This window comes from Pipra filicauda, unplaced genomic scaffold (genome assembly GCF_003945595.2).
Source record: "Pipra filicauda isolate LSUMZ 115617 unplaced genomic scaffold, ASM394559v2 scaffold84_size4826128_pilon, whole genome shotgun sequence".
NCBI lineage: Eukaryota > Metazoa > Chordata > Aves > Passeriformes > Pipridae > Pipra > Pipra filicauda.
In genome coordinates, this window is record NW_024105031.1 from 4,484,562 (window position 1) to 4,506,288 (window position 21,727).

The 21,727-nt window shown below is 36.3% G+C and overlaps 1 protein-coding gene across 1 annotated transcript in view; it reads left to right on the forward strand.

Moving 5' to 3' along the window:
• The window catches only part of HIBADH (3-hydroxyisobutyrate dehydrogenase), an 89,838-nt gene that overhangs the window by 10,056 nt on the left and 58,055 nt on the right, over positions 1-21,727 (forward strand). The window contains exons 3-4 of the mRNA XM_027724570.2: positions 3,300-3,409; positions 5,238-5,359. Coding sequence (XP_027580371.1) covers positions 3,300-3,409; positions 5,238-5,359 — 232 coding nt within the window. The remainder of the gene's footprint in view (positions 1-3,299; positions 3,410-5,237; positions 5,360-21,727) is intronic.

A 21,727-nucleotide genomic window follows, 5' to 3' on the forward strand; every position in this document is an offset into this window, starting at 1 on the left:
CTTTCTCTTTGGTCTGGCTGATAGGGTAAAATCATCAGGAGTGTTACAGAGGTGAAATGACCCCAAGAGACCATAAATCTAGCCAAATGTCCATTGTTTAAGGCCAGTGCTGCTACCAAGGTATATGGAGGATGAGGGATGTTGGACCGTTAATCTGCATAATCTGTGACTTTCCTTTCTTTAGCCTCCCATTAAAGAACTGGGAGGTAGTATATATCGGGAACCAGCCACCCTCCTAGTAATGGTGAATAGTAAGAGGAAAACTGGCTCAGCTGGAGCGTATGGAACCACTTAGGGTGAAACCTGGGAGAAAGTTGGAAGGCTACAAACAAGGGAAAATACTGAACAAGACTGTGAGCAAGTAGGCTGCCTCTACACTCTACTTACTGTCTTTCCCCTTCATCATATTTACCATACTTATCAATTTTTTTGTACACAGTGGAGTAACTGTGTCACACAGTTACTTTACTTGTTTACATGTCTTTGAATCTTATCTCAGATTTAGAAGACTGAGAGTGTTACTGAAGTCATCTGATGCATAAAGCATCATAAAAATAGAACTTTCTTCAGTGTACAGTAATAATGGCATTTTAGGCTAACAGATATATTAATTGACTTACCACAAAAATAAATAAAAAGTAGGGAAGCAGCTTGGAACAAATATAAGCAGATGCACATATTGAAGGGCAAAACCAATGACCAGTATGAAGAAAAGTTTCCCCTATCCAGTTGCATACTGAAAAAGTTTTGTTGAAAAGCAAACAAGTATCCGAACATGTACGGAACTCTGTGGGCTGCTACTCTGAGCCAGTATGGTCTGTGTTGGTACTGAACAATTAGTATTTGGTATATTTTTTAAAGTTATGCACATTCTTAATGATTTTGAATGCTTAATGCTTTGCAATAGCTTTCAAATCATTCAGATTTATTTCTGAGACAGGAAGTCCCAAAATAAAAGTTTTGTATGCTGCTTACTGAACCAGGTAGGTAGATTTCCTCAGAAAATATAATTCATATTTGTTAACGGTATTAAAAAGCTAAGAGTGGCAATTCCCACTTTTAATTCCCACTTTGTTTTGCTACTTACTTCAAGGTAGCAGAAAGATTTTACTTTATATGGTTGTGGAAGTACTGTCCTAATCTGTATGCATTTTTAATCTCATTTGCTTCATATAAAAGGCATGTTAGTATTTTGAAAGACATGGATGGAATAAATTAGTTTCTGTGTAGGTGACTACTGACCATGTCTATGTATCCGTGTTCCCTAAGAACTGTTTAAAACTGTAATCAAAACCCAACTATATTCTACCCCAGCTATATTCTATCTACGTAGCCAGGTAGAAATTTGAGACTGATGTAGTTTTTCAGCTGTGTGCCCAATATAATATGTTTTTCAACTTATGGTTGAAAGATGCAAATGGGCCACTGAGTCTTCAGGTGATAACTTGCAAACCCCTAAGAATACTGGACATAATAGTTTCAAATAAGAAGACATATATAAATTCAGGTTCCAATTGCACTGCCTCTCTCCTCTAATAATACACATTGGGACTGAACTGAACCAGAGATACTTGAAACTAAAGACAAAGGTGTCATGCTCCTATATAAAGAGATAGGCACTCCAGTCTCCAGGGAGGCAAGTCATAAAATTAACTAATCAAATAGAAAAGCTTTGCTCTTATAATTGCCTCATTTATTCCTCCTAACCTTTGTTCTTTAGACTAAAACATGTTTCCTTTTTTAACTGTATGGTATACCAGATATTTTGTGCAGTATTAACTTAGTCTTTCAAAACAAAATCTGGGTGTTCCTAAGTCTCATCTATGCCAGTTTCTGTACGTTTTTTTCCCAAGAGCTTTGTTCAGTGACTGTATACAGTCTTCCCTTCTTTTACTTATAAATACAAATCAAGAAGTTTCTCATGCTGTATCCCAGAAGTCCTTATTCAACATTCCTTACAAATGTGTATATAACATGCTTTCTTTGATTCTGAGACCTTATAAATGTAGTGTATATAAAAAGAGAATATATTTACATTAGGATCTTTACTGTCAAAACTAACAAAAATTATAACAAATACTTGTATTTATAAATAGATAGGGAATGGTGAAATAGGTTCAACGATTTGTTGATTTGTCCGCACTATGGAAAGTCTCCATAATTTTAGGTAGCTGTTCAGCTGCAATTTCTTTATCCCTAGAGTCATGTGATATGGAAATTCTAATTTATTCACACTAAGAAGTGCATGTAAAATTTTAAGACATTTCTTAAGGTTAAAAACTCAAGGCATATAACATATGTAGCAGAACAGATCATTGAGATACTAAGGTTGCTTCTCATCATTCAGCAACAATAGCTGGAAAATAAATACTAGAAGTCCTATTCACAAACAAAATCTACTTTCTGCTCATCTTGTTTCCTACCTAGAACTTAAGTTGTTTCTATAAAACTACCTGAATGACTGAAATCAGATTTGATCCTTGTGGGCTAAAGATAAAAGAATTAGCTGTATTTTTTGTTGCTGTTTTCCCTTATCTATGAATGTATTAACAATGCATTTTTTAAAGAATTATTTCAAACCAGTACTGGACAAAAGTTGTAGTGGTAAATGCCTTCTGAGTGCAACTCAGCTTTAGCTGTCAATATTTCTCTGAAAGTGATCTGGGAAAGGTAATATACCTTTAAAGTTTGGTATGTTTATTTGACAACCAGTACCTAATACTATATTTTGAAAATTATTCAGATCTTTTTTTGTGAAGAATGCTTGAGCTGATAATTTTCTTTTTAAAAAAAATACCAACTGTAATATTGCGAGAAACAGCAGTTAGTTTATCTGATTTTTTTTTTTAAGGTGAGCCTCAGAGATACATTAAATAATTTTTTTCTTTTTTCCTCAGTCTTCCTCTCTTCCAGTATCATATATAAGATAGGAAAAAAGTGAGATTTTTGTGGTCCTTCATATTTTCCTCCTTAGAAACATTGCAGAGCAATATTTTGTATAGATGCATTCTTTTTAAGGAATTGAAGATTCATGAATAGGTTGATGGGATGCAAGCATCCCCCTTGGCAGATGTGGAGGAACTTCCATGATAGCAAATCCTTTTCATTTTTATTTTTTTATTTTTCTATTACTGGATACAATTAACTAACATTTTCATTAGGAGAGCAATTTTTCTAGTGTTTTAATTTTTTACCTAGCTAAGTTGTGACGGATGAATACTAAAAACAAATTCAACAAACATGTCTGACATCTCTGTTTCAGGAAGTGTAAGCTTATATATTTTTTTTTCCTTTAAAAGGTAACAGAATCCCCAGCAGATGTAGCAGAACGAGCAGACAGAATTATTACCATGCTGCCTTCTAGTCCCAATGTGAGAGAAGTTTACACAGGAGCAAATGGAATTCTAAAGTAAGAATTTTTTGTAGTTTAGAGAATTCCCACTCCTACTTAAGGCTGTATCATGTTGTTTGCCAGATGATCCCTGTTGCTGTAACTCTTGCTGTGCCTTCAGGGCACTTAATTCAATGTTCTCTGTTCTGTCAGTATTGATATTTCTAATTATATGAGTTCTCTTATACAGTGCTTGGTTCTGAATGGCTTTTGGCTGAAGTCTTAATTTTATTTTTGACATAATTTAACTGACTGTTATCTACATTTCCACTTGCATGTTTCTTTTGCCCTAATGTAATGTACTACACACAGGTATAACTAGAATATTTTCTAGCAACAATTATTTGCTCATTTTTTTCTTTTACTTGAAATCCTATAAATTAAATGTTCTGAAGAGATGTCATTGTGCCTTATGGTATTAAAGTATATTAACGTAGAAAGCTGACAAGACTTTATATTGATTTTCCTCTTACTTGTCTGTTTATTACGCAAGAAAATAGCTAACAAGTTTGTTTAATGTGAAACAGTGGGTTTTAACTTTTGTGAAGGGATTGCCACTAAACCTTAAATGCATAGTTTGCAGAAATCTATCGCTCAGAGTTTTTGTACTTACCAAATTAAAAAATAAATAGTATTGAAAAGTCTGTTCTGGCCATGTGTGCATTACTCCTGGCAGGCTGACTAAGGCTACTGGATACCTCTGAGGATCATGTAGCATCTTACAGCTATCAAGGTTAATAATGTAAAGGAAGAAACATACAGAAGACAAAAGTACAGTAGATTGCCAAAAACTGGTGATGTCTTTTTAGGTACTGATTGTACAATATTAAGATGCATTGATAAGAAAATGAAGTGGAGGAGAGGGATTTCTGTTGTTGTTGCTATATAGGAATAATAGTTGCTTCCTTCCCTGACTGGTCTGTAGTTTAATTCCTCACAAAGTAGGACTGAGCAGATCTAAGTATCCATACCTCAGACCCTTCAGGGAAGATGGGTAATTGGCTCAGTCCCACAAAGCCAGGCAAACAACTGTGGGAGAACTATCCAGGATGACAGGGGTTTGACGAACAATTGGCAGTACTTACTGACATAGTACAGCCAGTTAATCTTTAAAGTACATAGATGTGGAAAATCCTGCAGGGAACAGAGGCTGTGGAAAGCAGTCCTATGCTGCTGCAGTTTCTCAGCCTCTGTATTAAGAGAAGGAAGTGTAATTTGGCAGTAGTGGTTGTATCTCTGAGTGACACTCAAGACTAGCTATCATTGGGAAAACAAGATTTTTCTCCATGCTTCACTTCAAATCTTCTGTAGGTTTTTGTGGTCTTAGTTATGATCTTTATGTGGAATAAATAGTAGCAATGATTAAAAGAATGAAATCAGACTATTCTGCTAAGAACTTAAGATACTGTATATATAAAAAGAACATTGTATTGTTATATATTAAATTTTAGGCTGAATCAACATTTAGGTCAGTTGCTTAGAATGCATCTTAGATGGTCTGTATATGATATACTGTTCAAACTTTTATGATGGCAGGTTTTCCTTGTGCACCCTTTTTGTGTAATTTTTTATAATAGCGTTTAGGAGGAACATCCTTTTTTGTGTTCAGTATTATTAGGCTTTGAGTGATTCAAAACTGCGTGCTATACATAATCAGCAGTATAAATATTGAGCAGATCTTGCTCAATAGGGTTTAAAACTTTGTGTTTCTCTGGGTACCACAAAGTGTCTATAAATTTATCATGCTGAGGAAAGCCAGTGCCATGGTAATAGTTACAGGTGTCCTGTGAAACAAATACTTTATAATAACAACAACAGCAGCAACAACAAATCATTTTTATTTTAGGAAAGTGAAGAAAGGCTCATTGCTAATAGATTCCAGTACTATTGACCCAGCAGTTTCAAAAGAATTAGCCAAAGCTGTTGAAAAAATGGGAGCTGTTTTCATGGATGCCCCAGTTTCTGGAGGTAAGTCTTCATTAACAGTTTACCTCACACTGGACACGTTGTCTCTTTGCAGTCTCGGTCACCAGTTTGTACCTTTGTTGCTACAAGTTGCTTTCCTTTGCTATATGTACAGTATTCTGGGGGTTTTTGTTGTTGTTTGATTACATTACAGAAATGTATGTTATTTTATGGATATTTTTGGTTTAGGAGTATGCTTTTGTGTTAGACCTGGAGAAACTGAGCTTTCTTAGGATATGGTACAGGGGTCCTTTTAATTTAACTTGTTTCTTAAAGTTGCAGATATTCATATCTCTTCAGCCTTCATCTGTTTCTGTTATGGAAAAACTGTTTGGTCATCATTAAGCAGTTTTGCTGCTTTTTCATTAATTAAAAAGGAGGGAATGAAGGGGGGAATATAGGATTTCTTGATCAAGAGAAAACAGCTTTCATCTGGTTTTATAACAGTTGAAGAATGTGGGTAGTATTTGTCTATTCTTGAAAGTTGCTAGCTATTGATCTCTTATTTCTCATAAGAAATAATATAGAGCAGGGAAGTCTTTCATTTTGTGGACTGAGGAGAGCAGAAACATAAAATCAATGTTTTGAGAACAAAACCATAGCTGATAGTTACTATTGTTGAATTCTTCTCTGAAAGACCTAGAATTAGAATGTGAGAGCATCCCCATTTATGTGGGAAAATCTTGGGGTTTTTACAATCCCCTCTAAAAATTAATCTAATTGGCATTGCGAGAATTCTTGATTTTCCTGATGAGTGTGGTTGAGGAGCAATAACTAACCATCTTTTTAATTTTCAACTGAAAACTAAGGCAGGATTTGACTACGTACTAGAAGCCAAAATTTTCATCTAAGTTCTATTGTGAACAGAAAGTAGGAAGATCCAGGTAGGCGATACTGAAGATTATAATGGAGAGGACAAGATTCTTGCTTCCCAGCCAAAATATTAATCCTGTTTTATAAAGTTAAATAACTTGTCAGCCTGGGAATAAAAACAGCAGAAAAAGTGTATTGTGGGTGGATTATGTATCTATCTGATCCTTTTTTAAACAACTGCATGCCTTTCTGCTTTTCAGTTGGGCAATTCTGACATTATCTGTGTGGTTCTCTTCAGTCCCTTTCTGCCAGATATGTTGTTTACCTGAGGGAATTATTTACCTTTTAGAAATGTCTGTAATTTGTTTTTACTTGTAAGTTTTTGCTACAAGGCTGACTATACTATAACTACAAAGAAAAAAGTTTGATTCCTAAACAACGCTTGCTGTTTGGGGGAGTTTGTTCCTTGAGAAAATGTTAAGGCCAAGACAGAATTAATATGATAACATATAGCTGACTAGTATGAATACAGATGACTTTTTTTGGTTTTAGTTTATCTGAATACAAATAACTTGGTGTTTAGTGTCAGTTACAGATTGAGTGATATTCTGAAGGAGAGGAAAAGAATCAGACTTAACTTTCTAGTACTTAATATGTTTGTGAATGCCAAGGAGTACAAAGAAATGTGGAGAAGTTAAAGGTTGGAAAAAACCTTTAATGTTATGCTTTGTTATTTCCATCTTTCAAGACCTAACACATCAAGTCTTTGGGGTATTTTTGTATGTCCTGACTGCATTGTTGGCCTTCAGACAAAATACTAAATGGAGAAGTATGCTCGACTCTCTAGAAATTGGCAGGCATTATTCTGTGGCAGTGAGGAGGAAGAGAAAGCAGCATGTGTGAACTGTCCCCTTTAGATCTGTCTGTTTACTGGCTGTTATTGGCACACAACTCCACTTGTGTTTTTAGGTATTTGGGTGTTGCCTGATGGATGTTAATATTCATATGCGCTGTGAACAAGTTATTTCACAAACTGAATAATATTTTGGAAATTTCTTGGTCTAGAAACCTTAGTGAGAACTAGCAGTGATTTTAATCCTGTCCCGTCATTGCAAATGAAGAATCTTTGTGCATAGCATTAGGGCCAGATTTTAGTGGCCTGTTTGCAGCTTTACCCCTAAAAGATTCTTTGCCTTGATCTTTTTCAGATGGGCCTGCGTGCCAGTGTAGTAGTGCTTTCTTCTTCCGTGGCCTACAGCATTTGCTTGCAGCTTACAGTCGGGACCCATTAAGTGGAAGTCGATGCACCAAGTTACTATAGTATTATTTCGTATTAACTGACTTTAGAAAATACTTCTCATCCCGGTAGTTGCATGCAGATTATGCTGCTAATGCTGTCTAGGGATAGCAATCGCTTTACCCTGGGATTAGGATCTCTTGCAGGTCCGCATGAGAAAGTTGTATCTTGGTTCGCAGTGCTGCCCTGATTTGTGACATCTTAGTGAGCATGTGACTAATGAGGAGGAAACACCTTCAAAATCTGTGTTTGTTTAATGCTTTTTTTTTTGATCTAGAGGAGTAAATTTATCTCTTGGTGAAGATTGGATTCTGCATTTTTGTGTGTATAAGAGGCTTTTAAAGTACACATTATCACAGGAATGTATTTAAAACTGACTTCTGTTGGCACAAGACTACTGGCTAAGTACAGTATCTAAATTTAGCCTTCGAGAATTGTGTCAAGTTTGTTCTCCCACTGATTTCAGTAAAAGTATGATACAGATTCTCACCTTGCAATCCAGAGCAAACTTTACTAATGGCTTTACTAATGCTGCCATAGTAGTTCTCTTTCTTTAACTCAGTATACAAAATATGCATTGTCTGAAGTACAGTGGGTGAATTTTTTTTTATTTCTGATGTGATGCTTTCTTCAGTGTAAGCATTGTTAGTTCTCGGATACTACCTTTTCAACTTTTTTCCCCTTCCACTGACTCAATTATATCAGATCCATATCTGCTCAAAATACATGGTACTGCATTCTGCTTTAACGTCACAAAAAGACTTGACAGCTTGATTTGCTTTTCTGTTTTTGGAGGTACAAAGAAAATGTTTTCAATTCTTTTGTAAGGATGGTTCTTTAAGATCCGATAATGAAACTTAGGGAGATCTTCCCCTTCACTGTATATCTTAGCCAAGATAGTCATGAGTAAAAAAACCAGACTACTAATTGTTAATAACAGCTGCCATGTAGAGAACTGTAGTCATGTTAATATGGTAACAAACAGTAGAATAGAAGATTATTTTTTTTAGGAACTGTGGATTGGAGGTGGCTAGAAAAGGTTGGAGTTTCTATTCCAGCTGTCATTTCAAACCATTTCATCTTATAGTGCTGCATCCGTAAGATCTAGTTAGCGATTAAGGGATGGAAAAAATACTAGTAGTACCACTGAGAAGTTGAGACTTCAGCTCACTGGTAATGTAAAGTATAATGTGAGTTCTTGAAGGGTGAAATGCAGACTTATTCCCTGTATTGGAAAAGAATTATTAGAAATACTGTGAGATCTTTAATTTGATTTTCTCTCAGTGAGCAGTAGATTTCATTATTTTGATGGCAGGATCAGACTGATAGCAGAGATTAAATAGACCAATGTGAATGTGTTTCTCTTACTTAAACATTGGTGGCTTGCTGTAGTGTCTTTTCCTAGGGAAACAGAGGAGTTAAGACTGTCTGCACACACTAGTGCTTGCAAAGATGATTTGAAAGATGTTTTAAGACTAGACTAAATAATAAAAATTAGTAATGAGCGGTTCAAATGTTGCATCTTTTAGCTTGTAAATTCTGTTGTAATAAAGATGCATAATCAATACATTTGCCAGAATAAAGCTAGTTTAATAGACCTGTCTTTGTTGAAGAGCCTTTGCAGAGCTACTTTTTAACTGGCTTCACTAGATTGTGTCTGCTTTTCTTTAAATTTGTGCACTTTTAGAGAAATGTTATCTTATGACTTCATGAGAGCAGAGGAGTTGGTGGGTTGACTCAGTGTCTCTAATTTGAGACATTATGTACTTTTTTAATAAACAGAAGGCATAAAATGAGGAATCTCCTGAATTCAGTGGTATAGAGCTTTTGTTTGGTTTTGGCTTCTTGACCAGGTAATGCAGTGATTGGATCTGTTAAAATGCTTGAAGCACTATCAAGATGAAACAGGTTCATGAATTTAGAACTAATAATTCTGACCTATCCCTTTATCAGTGGCTGGTGATCTTGCTGGCAAGGAAAAGAGCTAAAGGCATAGCCATATTTGCTCCATTGTTATTTCTGGTTTTACGCTTTTATGCTTTATTTTTAAATCCTGAATGTGTGTACTCAGAATGGCCACAACGTTCTCTGTGTTTCTGGTACTGAGCATAGCACTTTCACTGCACTTTCTCTCTGCCCTTCCTCAGTCACTACATGTCTTGAATAATCTTTTCTTTCCTGACATGTTTCTTAATTTTTCTGTTTACATTTTTTTGCTGAATGCATCTGATCATATTAATTTTTTGCAAAGTCTGTGATGTAGACATGGTGGTAGAAATTACAATGTACAGCCTTAATATTAAATGTAGTGTGAAAAATGTTACTGAGTTGTTCTGAAATTGAAATTAGGGAAAAGTAATACAAGAAGTAATGATGACAAAGAAGGGAAAAATTGAGTGAACTGATTTAAGGAAGCTGAAATGAGGATGAAGAAATATTTTGAAACCTGAGATACTTAAAAAGCTTCTGATTTCTAATAACTTACAATTTAAATTATTTAGCAATACTTACGTTTGTCAAAATAAGGCTGGTTTAGTAGACCTCTCTTGTTGGAGAGAAGCTGAAAAGGAGTGAAAATCTTGAGAATCTTACACATTGGCAAAATGAGTATTTTGACACTGTGGCAGGAGGAAATATAAACCCTGTGCGGAAATCACAATGTTGGCAGCAGCTGCTGTTACAGAAGAGTTAGACAGTACATTTACTGATGTGCTGACTTTGCAAGGCTATTTTTCTTCTCTAAGTTTATTATGCCTTTTATTTTATTTTATTTTATAGAGATGCAAAAGGTAGCAGAAGGTAAGGAAGAATAAACAGATTTGTTGAGAGTATCATCTAAAAACGTTCACTGGAGTGGAGACAATTATCGTACAATGACTAAAAGAGTGGAATAACTGATTTTATTAAAGTATATTGTATATTTTGGCAATAAAATTGTGTGTAGTCTGGCCAAATAATGACCAATGTGCAAGGAAACATATCTGTCTCCATTTATTCGAAGGTGTAAAGATGAGTTATTCAGGCTGGCCCAATGCGATATACCCAGGAATAATAGACTGGAAATCATTAAGGAAAGAAAAATGTGTGCTGTGTCTACCAGGAAAAACGTCCTAACGGCATTCTTCATACACTGTGGAATAATTTCCAAAGGAGGTGGTTGAAGCCAAGTATCTTGACATGCTTTAAACTGTACTGGGCAAAGTGCTAGGAACTATTCTGTAGGGAAAAATCTGCAACTGGCAGGAGGATGGCTACATGATCTAATCGGTCTTTTCCATTTCTAATGTCTATAGTTCTGTTGTGTTCTCACACATGGTGTTCAAAAACAGTTAAAGGAAAGCTGTCCAGATGGAAGTTAGAAATCCCTGTGGCACTCTTTGAAAAAGAGTAAAGAATAACTGCAGAATTAGAGCCAACATTCCTTCTCTCAGTAAAAATAGTTCTAATATCCACAGCTGTACGTGAGCTGTTACCACATTCCTAATATCTGCTCTGTTTGCTTGTGGTTTCTTTAATGCTAGTATCTAGCTCATCCTGTCAAGTGTTCTGAGATATCCAGAGCAAGAAAGATCTTCAAATGTTAGCCTGTCATAAGTGCTAGGAAATAAAAGTTAATTTAATTTAATTTTTTAAATTTTGATTGCTTTTTCTAGAGGATGTTTAAAGTTAAGGAGTTGCAGGTGGTGTTTTGGAATGTTTCTGGAATGAAGGGATGACTTCAAAGCTTTCTACAAAGTTTGTTTTGGTTTTAAACATTCATGGGCTTCTTTTTCTCTCTTTTTTGCTCTTTCAACGGAGTCTCTTGTTCAAAGTGTGTATTTTTCATGTAGTCAAAAAAACCTAGCCTGACTCCTGTGCTTGAAACAGTGGGGATGATGAGCACCAGACCTTAATAATCCCCTAACTCTATCTGAATCCTAATTCCATCCTATGCTAAATGTGGATGGTGCACATGTCAGTGTCGAGCCCAACACCACGCACACCAGAGCAGGAACTACAAACTGGAAGGTTCTGCACAGAGTAGGACTGGGAGTACACTGTGCTTGCACAGCAGCTATCAGTGTGGGGACAGTCCCACCAGCACTGGAGATGCCACTGGAGAAAATGCAGCTTACTCTGAATTGTAATACAAAGCAGTTATACTTGCAATTCAGTGTTGCCTCAAACAGATTTTTTCAGTCTGTGTGTGGAACTCCTCTTGTTTAAAAAAAACCAAGAAGGCCATAGAAACCTGACTTACTGTCCTGGTTTCAGCTGGGATACAGTTAATTTTGTTCCTAGTAGCTGGTTCAGTGCTGGGTTTTTTTGATTTAGAATGAAAATAATGTTGATAACATACTGATGCTTATTTGTTGCTAACTTGTGCTTACTCCAAGTCAAGGACTTTTTAGTTTCCCATGCTCTGCCAGCGAGGAGGTGCACAACAAGCCGGGAGGGAGCATAGCCAGGACAGCTGATCTGAACTGGCCAAAGGGATATTCCAATGCAGATAATGTCATGTGCAGAATATAAACTGGGAGGAATTGCCTGGGAGGGGCTGATTGCTGCTCAGGAACATTGGTCAGTGGGTGGTGAGCAAGTATATTGAGCATCACTTGTCTTTTTTGGGTTTTATTTCTCTCTCTCTTTTCATTGACTCCCTATTCTTCACCATTTATTATTAGTGATATTATTGCATTACTATTCTCACATCAATGTGTGGATTTTACCTTTTTTTGTGGTTTTCCTCTGCACCCCACTGGGGGCAGATGAGGGGTAGGTGAGCGAATGGCTGTATGGTACTTACTCGCTGGTTAGGGTTAAATCACAATGCATATTTAAATGGACCGGGCCACTGAAGACGTGGCCCAACATAGAATTAGATTTTTATTTTGTCTCTTATTCAGCAAGGGAGATCTGCAGGTCTTACACTTAGACCCATGGGAAGAAACATTAATATCCTAAGTATCCGAACCTTAGGGCACATCTCAAGTGCACACTTGTGCAAACTACTCTGTGTTGGAGAAGACTCCTTTGAAGGACCTTCAAATGCTTAAACTAAAGGACTAAAAAACAAAAAAAAAAAACCAAACTCAGATGGGGTAAACTTTGCACACGGGGACAGTTCACCTTGTCTTGTAGTGTAGGCCTTTGAAAGTAAATTGCTTGTTGATCCCTTAAATGGCTGAATCCAGGATCAGTAGGAATGAAAGCTGATTTTCTATTGACTCCCATCTGGATCATGGTAGTATTCTAGGTTCCTTCTGTTTCATTTTAAAGTCACGATGATGAGTTGGGCAAGAGTGGGATTTGTTTATGACAGTATTATCCTATGATCTGGAGCCATTCTATATCACTGGATTGGATCACTGGATTGCAGAATGGCATCTTGTAGTGGAGGACATCCTTATGTTTTGGCAAGTGTCTCAAGTTGTGCTAATGAAAATGGGGAGAACGTTCTAGCAGAAGTACTCCTCTGCACTTTAAACAAATACCTGAAAATTACTCCATATTTTTAGTGTGGTATTGCCCGTGGTGAGACATTTCAGTAGCTTGAGCTTTTGTCCTTAGCAAAATGGCTCCTAGTTAATCCACAGGGAGCACATAAAAATACCAGGATTTCCTAATTCCTCCTCCTTCAACCACATTTTTAAAAAAACCATGGTTTGTATGATTAAATAAAAGGGTAAAGGAAACAGTATTGCCTTTTGATAAGCATTTAGAATTCAGCTGTCAGCATACAAACTGTGTAAATGTTCACCTTTCAGTTTGTCCAACAGTATTTAATTCTGTTGGCTCACCGCTTCCATCTACGGAAATGCAGAGGACAGTCATGCAGTTCCAGAGCTGAAGAAACACTTTTTAACTACAGTTCTCTTCATGCCAAGCACAACATAGGACCTGAAGTGGAAAAGAAATTTACTTACTACACTGTATTTGACCTACAGTTTTAACCCTTAAAACTTGGTTATCATTTTTGTTCCTGTAGTTTTACTGGGACACAGTGTGGGGAATTTCCTAGACCTTAGACAGCTTTAACCTGTATCTGTTCATAAGAAGAATTAAAGTGTGGCTTGACAGGAACAGAGTAATGCATGGAAATGTCACCCTAATGCCGTACCTTCAGTTTGTATTCCTGGTTCTGTAAGCAGTTGTGGTTTAATTTTCTGTGTAGCGGAAGAACGTTAAATTTGTTTGCAGTAAAATGAGGGGGTGGGGGGCACTCTGAAACACTATGTAATTCTTTATTAAAATCTTTACATATTTTAAGTAAATCCACATAATTATTTGATAGTATCCTGTGTATTGTTTGACTCTTGGTAAATTAATGGGTTTTTTTAATGTGAAGTTTAGTCAAGTTGACAAGAATACTAATCTGACACGTAATTATTATCCATTTTCTTTATTTAATATGAGTTGCTGCAAACTGTGTAAGATCCTACTTACTCAGTAACTATATAGTTTAACCATACACAGTCAGAAGTGACACATTTTTGCTGTCATTTTGTTTTTAATCTGTGTTTCCATTGCTTTCTGAGAATGTGTGGTGGGAATGTGTGGCTCATGGCTCTTAGTATATTTGCCACGGGGAGTACAGAGAAAATCACATTAACTTTTAACCTTGGCTGAGGATCATACTACTTGTGTTTCATTTGTGTCAGATTTCTTGAATTTGCTTAGTAGTGTGGATTTTCATTATGGAACTAACAGATAATCTGTAGAGGTATATGACTGTACATAATTAGCTCTTCAAACTTGGTCAATTTCTGATGTCCAACATTTTTCTGATTAAACTATTTCCCAGAATTGCTACAACTGTTGGTAGTCTGAAAGCAGTATTTGGGGGCAGCTAGATGCTTTTTGTCTTGAATAAGGCATTTTATGTTGCACATGCAGGGAGAATAGAGATTTCCTTTCTCTTTCAAAAGTTGGAGTACAGTTGGAGAAAGGAATTTTCAGTAGGTTATCAACATGTGAAACCTTGTCATAATAGAGCTAAACTAGGAGTGTGTCTAGCTTTCTTGTTTCTGCAGATGTTCATCTTAGGTTTTACATTAGTGGGGACTTAGGGGTGATGCTGGGGCAGTGGTAAGGTTTTGTAGCAGAAGCACTAAATGAGAAGCTGATGTGAATTTGGCAAGCAGGAGAGTTTCCTGAGATGGAGCATCCTCTTAGCAGCCTCAGTCTGAATCTTGGCTGCCTCTGAGGGCTCCCACCCCATCCAAGATGGAAGTTCCTGCAGAGAGCACTAATAGCATCCCTCACTGCCTCAACAAATTGTGTTAAGGCATGGGGCCTAACTGCTGTGAAACGATGCAATAAATTCCTTCCAAATTTTCCTCGGGGCCAAAATGAACATATTTGATCACCTAAATGCATTGTTCCTGTTCTAGAACAAGTGGACTATAGGAAAGTATTTGCATTAGTAGTGCAACAACTGGCACACTTATTAAAGAAGAAGGTGGTTCTTTTTTCCCCACTGTATTAATATGCTTAGCAATTCTTAACAGTAAATGTGACTATGTGCACTTACTTAGTATTTTGTTTTCCTTAGTAGACAATTACACCAGTCTTGAATTGAGTGGTTTTTTTGTAACTGGGGTAAAGGAATCTTAGAAAATTGAAACAGTAGGCAGCTAAGCTTGTTAAGGAGGTTTTTATTTTACAAGCCCTCAAGAATTCAGAATATGACTTGCTTACTACTTTAAAAAGTCCAAATGTCCCTTATAGACTCCATTTCAGAGCCAGCATCAAATCTATGCTATACTTGTCTGAAAACCCAAACATGTACTCTTGGCTGTTGCTGTTTACTGAATCAGAACCCTACTGTTTCCAGTTGCACTGTATCTAATTTATCGTAAGTGACCGCAAAAACTAGAATTATTTATATGTTGGCACCTAACAGCTCCACTATAGTTAAGGGTCTGTTGGCATTTCCATTATAAACCTTCCCTTTGAGAGGTTTATAACTTGGCGGTTTTACTTTTGCTTCAGGCTCAAATGTGCCATTTTCATCCAAGCACAAATTCTTCTACAGAATTTCATTTAAATCAGTTTGGCCATTATTTATTTTAGAGCGTGTGTGTTGGGGAGTGGAAGGGAACACACTATTTAATTTTGGTTTCAGAAGGTTTTTGGTCAGACTATATAATGCAAGAAAAATGGTGCTTTTTATTTTATTTTGTAGGGACTTAACCCTTCCTTGGATGTGTTGGGAGTTAGTAAACCCATGCTTTTTCAGGTTGCTGTCACTGCTCAGATGCCACTCCCACTCCCACACACCACCCATCTGGCCTGCCCCTGCCCAATGACATGCTTTGAGGAAGCATCCCCTGGCTTCTGCCAGAGAAAGGTTTTTGGGGGAAGTGGATGAAGTAACGTACAATGGCTGTTCTGTTGAGAGGCCTCAAGCCAACCAGTCCAACCGAGGAAGCAGATGGAGCTTAATTGGAAAAAGACAGGCCAAGTGTGCTCGTCAGTCAAATGTAACCCTGTGTGGTTAAAAGTGGCATTTCCTATGGTTCTACCATTTCTTGTGGGATGTGTGTAAATTACTATTTCGGTGCAGTAATTCTCCAAATCTAAAAGTGGTGTGAGTTACCATTTTCCCTTGCTTCTGACCCATAGAGGACTTTCAATGCTTTTTTTAGTCATAAATTCTTGCCTTAGTACTCTGTTATTATGCTAATTAAATTCTTGCAACATAAATAATAGGAATCTATAATGTTTCAGTACCAATCATAGTAGCACAGTACCAACGTTCTTTTACATCATGGCTTAAGAATACAAAGAAGGGAAATGGTGTACAGAGAGGTACAAGCTTTTATTAGACCAAATAATACAGCTGAAAATAGAAAACAAGTTTCTGAGTCAGTTCTTTTACCACATTACCACAAGAAGCAGTAAAGGACAGTAGTTTTTGTTAGTTTTTTCCTCCGCTATTGAATTACAAGAAAAAGCTACTCAATGGAAAACAAAGTGGGAAGAGAATATGTGATCTGGCAGCTTCTTGTGTACTCATCCTTTTGGGATCTTCTTTTTTTCAGGTAGTTCATGCCGATTACTGATTGGACAGACAAGTAATGAAAATGTTTGGTTCTATTTTGTCTTCTGTTTTATTAGTAAAAGGGAGAAGGGAAGCACGAGTGTAATTAATTATGGCAGCATATACCAACAGCTTTTTCCACTATAGGACATTAGATCCCATTGAAGTATTTGAAAGTCTTTTCCATCTTGCTTTTTTCCCCCCTAATTCCAGGTGTTAATGAATTCATAGGTCAGACATTTCAAATCTTGAATGTTTTAGGGACAACCTATTTTAAATTTTATTAGTTTATTTTTAGTTTGTGGGCATTAACATTTAAAACCACTGAAGACTAGAAGTTTAGTATCTGTTAAAACCTGCTATTTTCAGCTTTGGACCCTGGAAACAGAAGCTTACAGAGACAGACAATGTCACAAGAAGTGATTAGTTCATCACTATCAAAACATTTTAATAACATTTTCACTAGTATCCCTTTATTGCTAAGGATCGAGAAATATCAGCTATATGCAAGTCATGGTAAAGAAAATTAGAAGTGCCTTAATACAGCACATCTGTAAAGCTCCAATTTAGCATATAACACTTAGGCATCTTCTTAAGTCCGTCCAATTCAGTGGGAATTTAGTGCAAGTTGAAGAGGTTTGTCCTTGGTGTCTGTTAAGTGTCTGTGGGGTAATCACTCTGTCTTATACTACTGAGCTACTATCTTTCAAACTCCAAGGTTTCAAAGCATTGTGTAGAGCTGACATCCTGGGCATGATTTGGCTGGACCTTTCATGCAACTATAAGCTAATTCTTTTATTTCTTTGGCAATATCCTTCATCTCCAGCTAAACATAAAGGATTTTTGAATTTGGTATTACCTAAGTTCAAGGTTTTATTGTTTGCTGTTTTCAGCAGCTAACTTTGTTGATATATTATTTAAACCCTGTTGAAATATAACTTAACACAATGACTTATACTCCTTTCTGCCTTTCTTGGAAATGGGATCATATTGAGTTAAAATATTTTATGATTATTTTCAAAGCACATCTGTGAATATGACCTTGAAGCATAACTAAGTATTTAGGCTTAGCAAATTGTTATGTTTCATTACTGCTTAATTTCTGTATCTTCAGCATACCAATGGCTGAGTCACTTTAAATTCTGTCCCTCACTTCCTAATCCTTCCAAAAGTAATGTCCATTTTTCTTCTCTCTTCATTCACTGTAGAAGGTATATTGCTGTTCTCATGAGGTCACAGCTGGGAGTAAGCATTCTTGAATCTCTATCACTTTATTTTCTATCAAGTTAAATATCCTCTACACTGGCTGATAAAATGAGGCACATTTTCTAAATTCAAGTTGTTGCTCTGGATTTCCAATCACAGAATATTCTGAGTTGGAAGGGACCCAAAAGGATCATCAAGTGCAGCTCTTAAGTGGATGGCCCATACAGGCGATTGAACCTGTGACCTTGGCATTATTAGCACCAAGATTTAACCACATTGACAAAACGTACAAGATTTTGGAGGGAAAAAAGAACAGGAGAAAGTTTATTAGCTGGAAGGTGCTTGTCTGTAAGTACCTGGTGTGGATTGCAATTGCAAAGGAGTGTTTCTTTTATTGGTGCATGCTTTAGCATAGAGTTTTAACTGTTCTAATGCTCATGAAGGTTACTGAAACCACTGAACTGTCTGCAGCTTTGCCAAGTGTTATTAAAATATGCATCTGAACTGACAACACTTAATAGGAAGGTATCTACCTGAGCTTGGTCACCTCCATGTCTTGCTTCAATTGCATCTTAACTTCCAAATCTGAGGATGTGTTTTCAGAGGGCAATACGACTTGGATACCTTAGAACTTTGGAGCTAATTTGTGCAGCCCATCATTACTTTGCCTCCCCAATCAGGGAGTTCTTATGAAAGCCAACGAATGTCATTGTCACTATGAATAAGTACTCGCTATGATGAGATAGAACTCCGTATTTTTTAAGTATTTAAGTATAAACTGCATGAAAATTAAGCTTTGGGAGGGGAAAAATAAGCTGGAAAAGTCACAGGTCAGGCACGAAAGCCCTATTTGTAAGTGTTGCACTTACAACATGGGCTTCCAACATTTTTCTTTTCTTTTTCTTAAAAAGAAAACAAACTAAAAAACGGCCAGAAGGTTGTAAACATGCTCCCAGAAAAACAGTTCCCGCTTTTCTTTTTTATGTGTTCATTTTCATATATTTGTGAAAACTTCTGAAATTTTCCCAGTATTTAGAAATTGTGAATATTGGCTCACAACTTATCTGTGTTCTAGTGTACATGTTCACTATAGAAGGATTTTCAAAAGTACAAAAAGTATATTACAAGCAGGTGTTCCCATTAACCCAAATAGGAGATTATTTAAAAAAGTGTAACCTGTGGCTTAAATCTGAAGTTACAGGAAAGGCATACAATAAATCTAGTGTATTTAATTGATGATAATGAGATGCTACCAACAAATGTAAGTAACTGCTGTCCCTTCTAAAACATGAGATTAAAAGAGACTAACTTATATAATTTTACTCTATTGTAGTAACATAACTTTGTATGGATCGGTGCTTTACTTATTAACAGTTAAAATTTAAATGTTTAATTTCTTCTTCCTCTTTAAATTGGCTCCATTGCTGCTCAGTGAGCAACAATTTCTTAGTATGAGCTTCTTAATGAGCAGAAATGTTTCAAAATTAGTTTTGTGAACTCTTTTCTTGCTTCCCCTAGTACTGTAGTATATTTTAAATCTCTTATTCATGTAGAAATGTAAATAAGGATTTAAATACCATTTTTTGCATGGTGCTAAGCCTGATATTTGGTATATAACTGTCATAAGGTTTTCTTTTCTCTGCTTTGCAATGACCTTAACTTGACCTAAAATGACTAGTTTCTGTATGGATTGCAATGACTCTGGCTCAGAAAGGTTCTTGTCTGTCACTTGGTGGCTGCTTCGTGTGTGTGTGTTTTGCATGACACCATAGTGTCTGTACAGTCAGTTCCTAACAAAGACAGAAAAACTAGTTCCACATATTTTAATGCTATTTACATTAATCTGCTTCCATATACTCAGTGGAGCAGCAGAGACATCTAAGACACAGGTTTTCTCTTCCTAAATAATAAATGCTGGAAATACAGTAGGTTTAAGATGTCTGTCTGTCTGTTTCATTACAAATCCATTTAAAATACTAATCATAATTCATGTTCCCTCATTCTTTCCACATTTAGGGGTGTTACCTGGGTTTGGAGTAGCCAGCTGTCTCAAACACTATCTGCATTTTTAAAGGAATAAGAAGTCTTGGCAGACACTGGAACAATTAATTGGCTTTTTCAGCCAAGTCAGGTTAGGAAAGTATTTTGTGGGGAGGGGGGTGGGTAGGAGGGGAATGCAATGTCCTGGTTTCCAGTTTGAGTTCTATTAACCCTTTAGGAATGGTAGTCAGACTTCTTGCTAAGCATAGTTCTCCATCTCTGACAGCTGTGAAATTTATTTCTTAAGTGAGAAGTTTCTAAACTATTAATATACAGGGCAAATATGCTTTATTAGAAGGAGATGTCTGAGATGAGGTGACAAATGCTAAATCTAAATCATGATGGATTTAAAAATCTCTGAGGTGAAATGAGCATTAGAATATGTATTAAAGAACTCTAACCTCCTCCTACTATATACGTTTAGAAAAGAAGAAGGAGAAAGGTGACATCTGAGGCCACCTGATGATGATATCTTCCTGTTGAGTTAGGATGAAATATTTCAATGCTGGACTTGCTCACAGCATTCAACACCTTGACTTATCCAGAGATGCTTAGTTAGTATTTAATTTCCAACTCCATAGCTTTGCCTATTTTTATTCCAAAACCAGAACAAGTACTAAACATCAAATTTTAATTGCATGTATGTCCTTGCATTCCTGAAACGTTTCGTTTGAAGTATTGGAATTGCCACACAGTCTGCTTTTTCACAATTCTGTGTACATTTTGGTGCCAATGGATCAGTTTGTAGCAAAGAATTTTCAATGCAGTTGCTTTTAACAATTGGCTGCCCTTGTTCTGAAGATGGTTTGTTTGTTCGTTTCAATTGTCCTTTATGAAGTAAACTACTAGTAGTTTAGACTGGAAACTGTAAAGTTAAACTTTTTGGAATTGTTACTGCCCCAAGTGGGAATATAAACCATATTGAACAAAATTTATTTAGCCTATTAAAAAGTCAGCCTAAAACTACATTTAATTAGTTTACACTATTACATCACTTCTAGTGGGGAGTAGAACTTAGGCAGAGTAAAAGGAGCTCTATCAGGTGAGCTGACTGTGGCCCATATGGGGCTTTAAGATAATGATGAGTTTAAATTTCCTCTTAGAGCTAAGTGAGAATAAAACTGGAGGCAATAAATACTCTTGGCCAAAGCCATTAAATGAAAAAGCTGGGAATTCTCCAGCTCTTGACTTAAATTGTTTGTTTATCAGCTGGCGCCTAGTCTGGAGTCAAGAGCTGGAGATTTCTATCTGTGACAGAACTTTGAAACTCTTGCAGGACACTTTCATTTTAACTTAAGGTAACTTGAGTTTATAGCTTTGGCTTTAAAGATTACTAATGATTTACTCATTTCCTTACCATTTAACCAGAGAGGACTTTTTCCCAGGAAGGGATCTGTGTTTATTTAGGGCCTTTGTCTGCGGAGGGATTAAAAGGCAGCCCACCAGCATTGTGAACTTGATGGTAATAAAAGGTCACCAACACACACCATAAAAACGTTCTTACTATGGAATTAATTATACAGTGTAATTTTACAAAGCATTTCAGTAACCCTTCTTTTAGGCTTCTGCTGTATTTAATTTTTCCTCAAATGGGGAAAAATTCAATGTTAGGTATTTATTGTGCAAATTAGACCCTGTGTATATGTGTGTGACCCTTTACAGTGTAATATACTCATTGGCAAGTTCAACTTACAATTGAAAACAATTGTAAAGTTCCAGTTGAAGTTAGGTCTCGACATGTCAACTTTAAAACTTAAAATTACTGTGCACTGGGAGAAACAGAATGAAAAACGACTTGTTAGCTAAGAGATGCAAATGATTAACTTAAACATTGTTGCCATATTTGGCATTTTTAAAGAATATTGCATATTTTCCAAGCCATTAAGCACTGTTCAAGTATTATCCTGTTATTTTTTCTAAGCCACCAGATGGCATTGCAGCCCAGCCTGCTCAAAACAGGCAATTTATAATTCAGAAAAATTTGTACAGA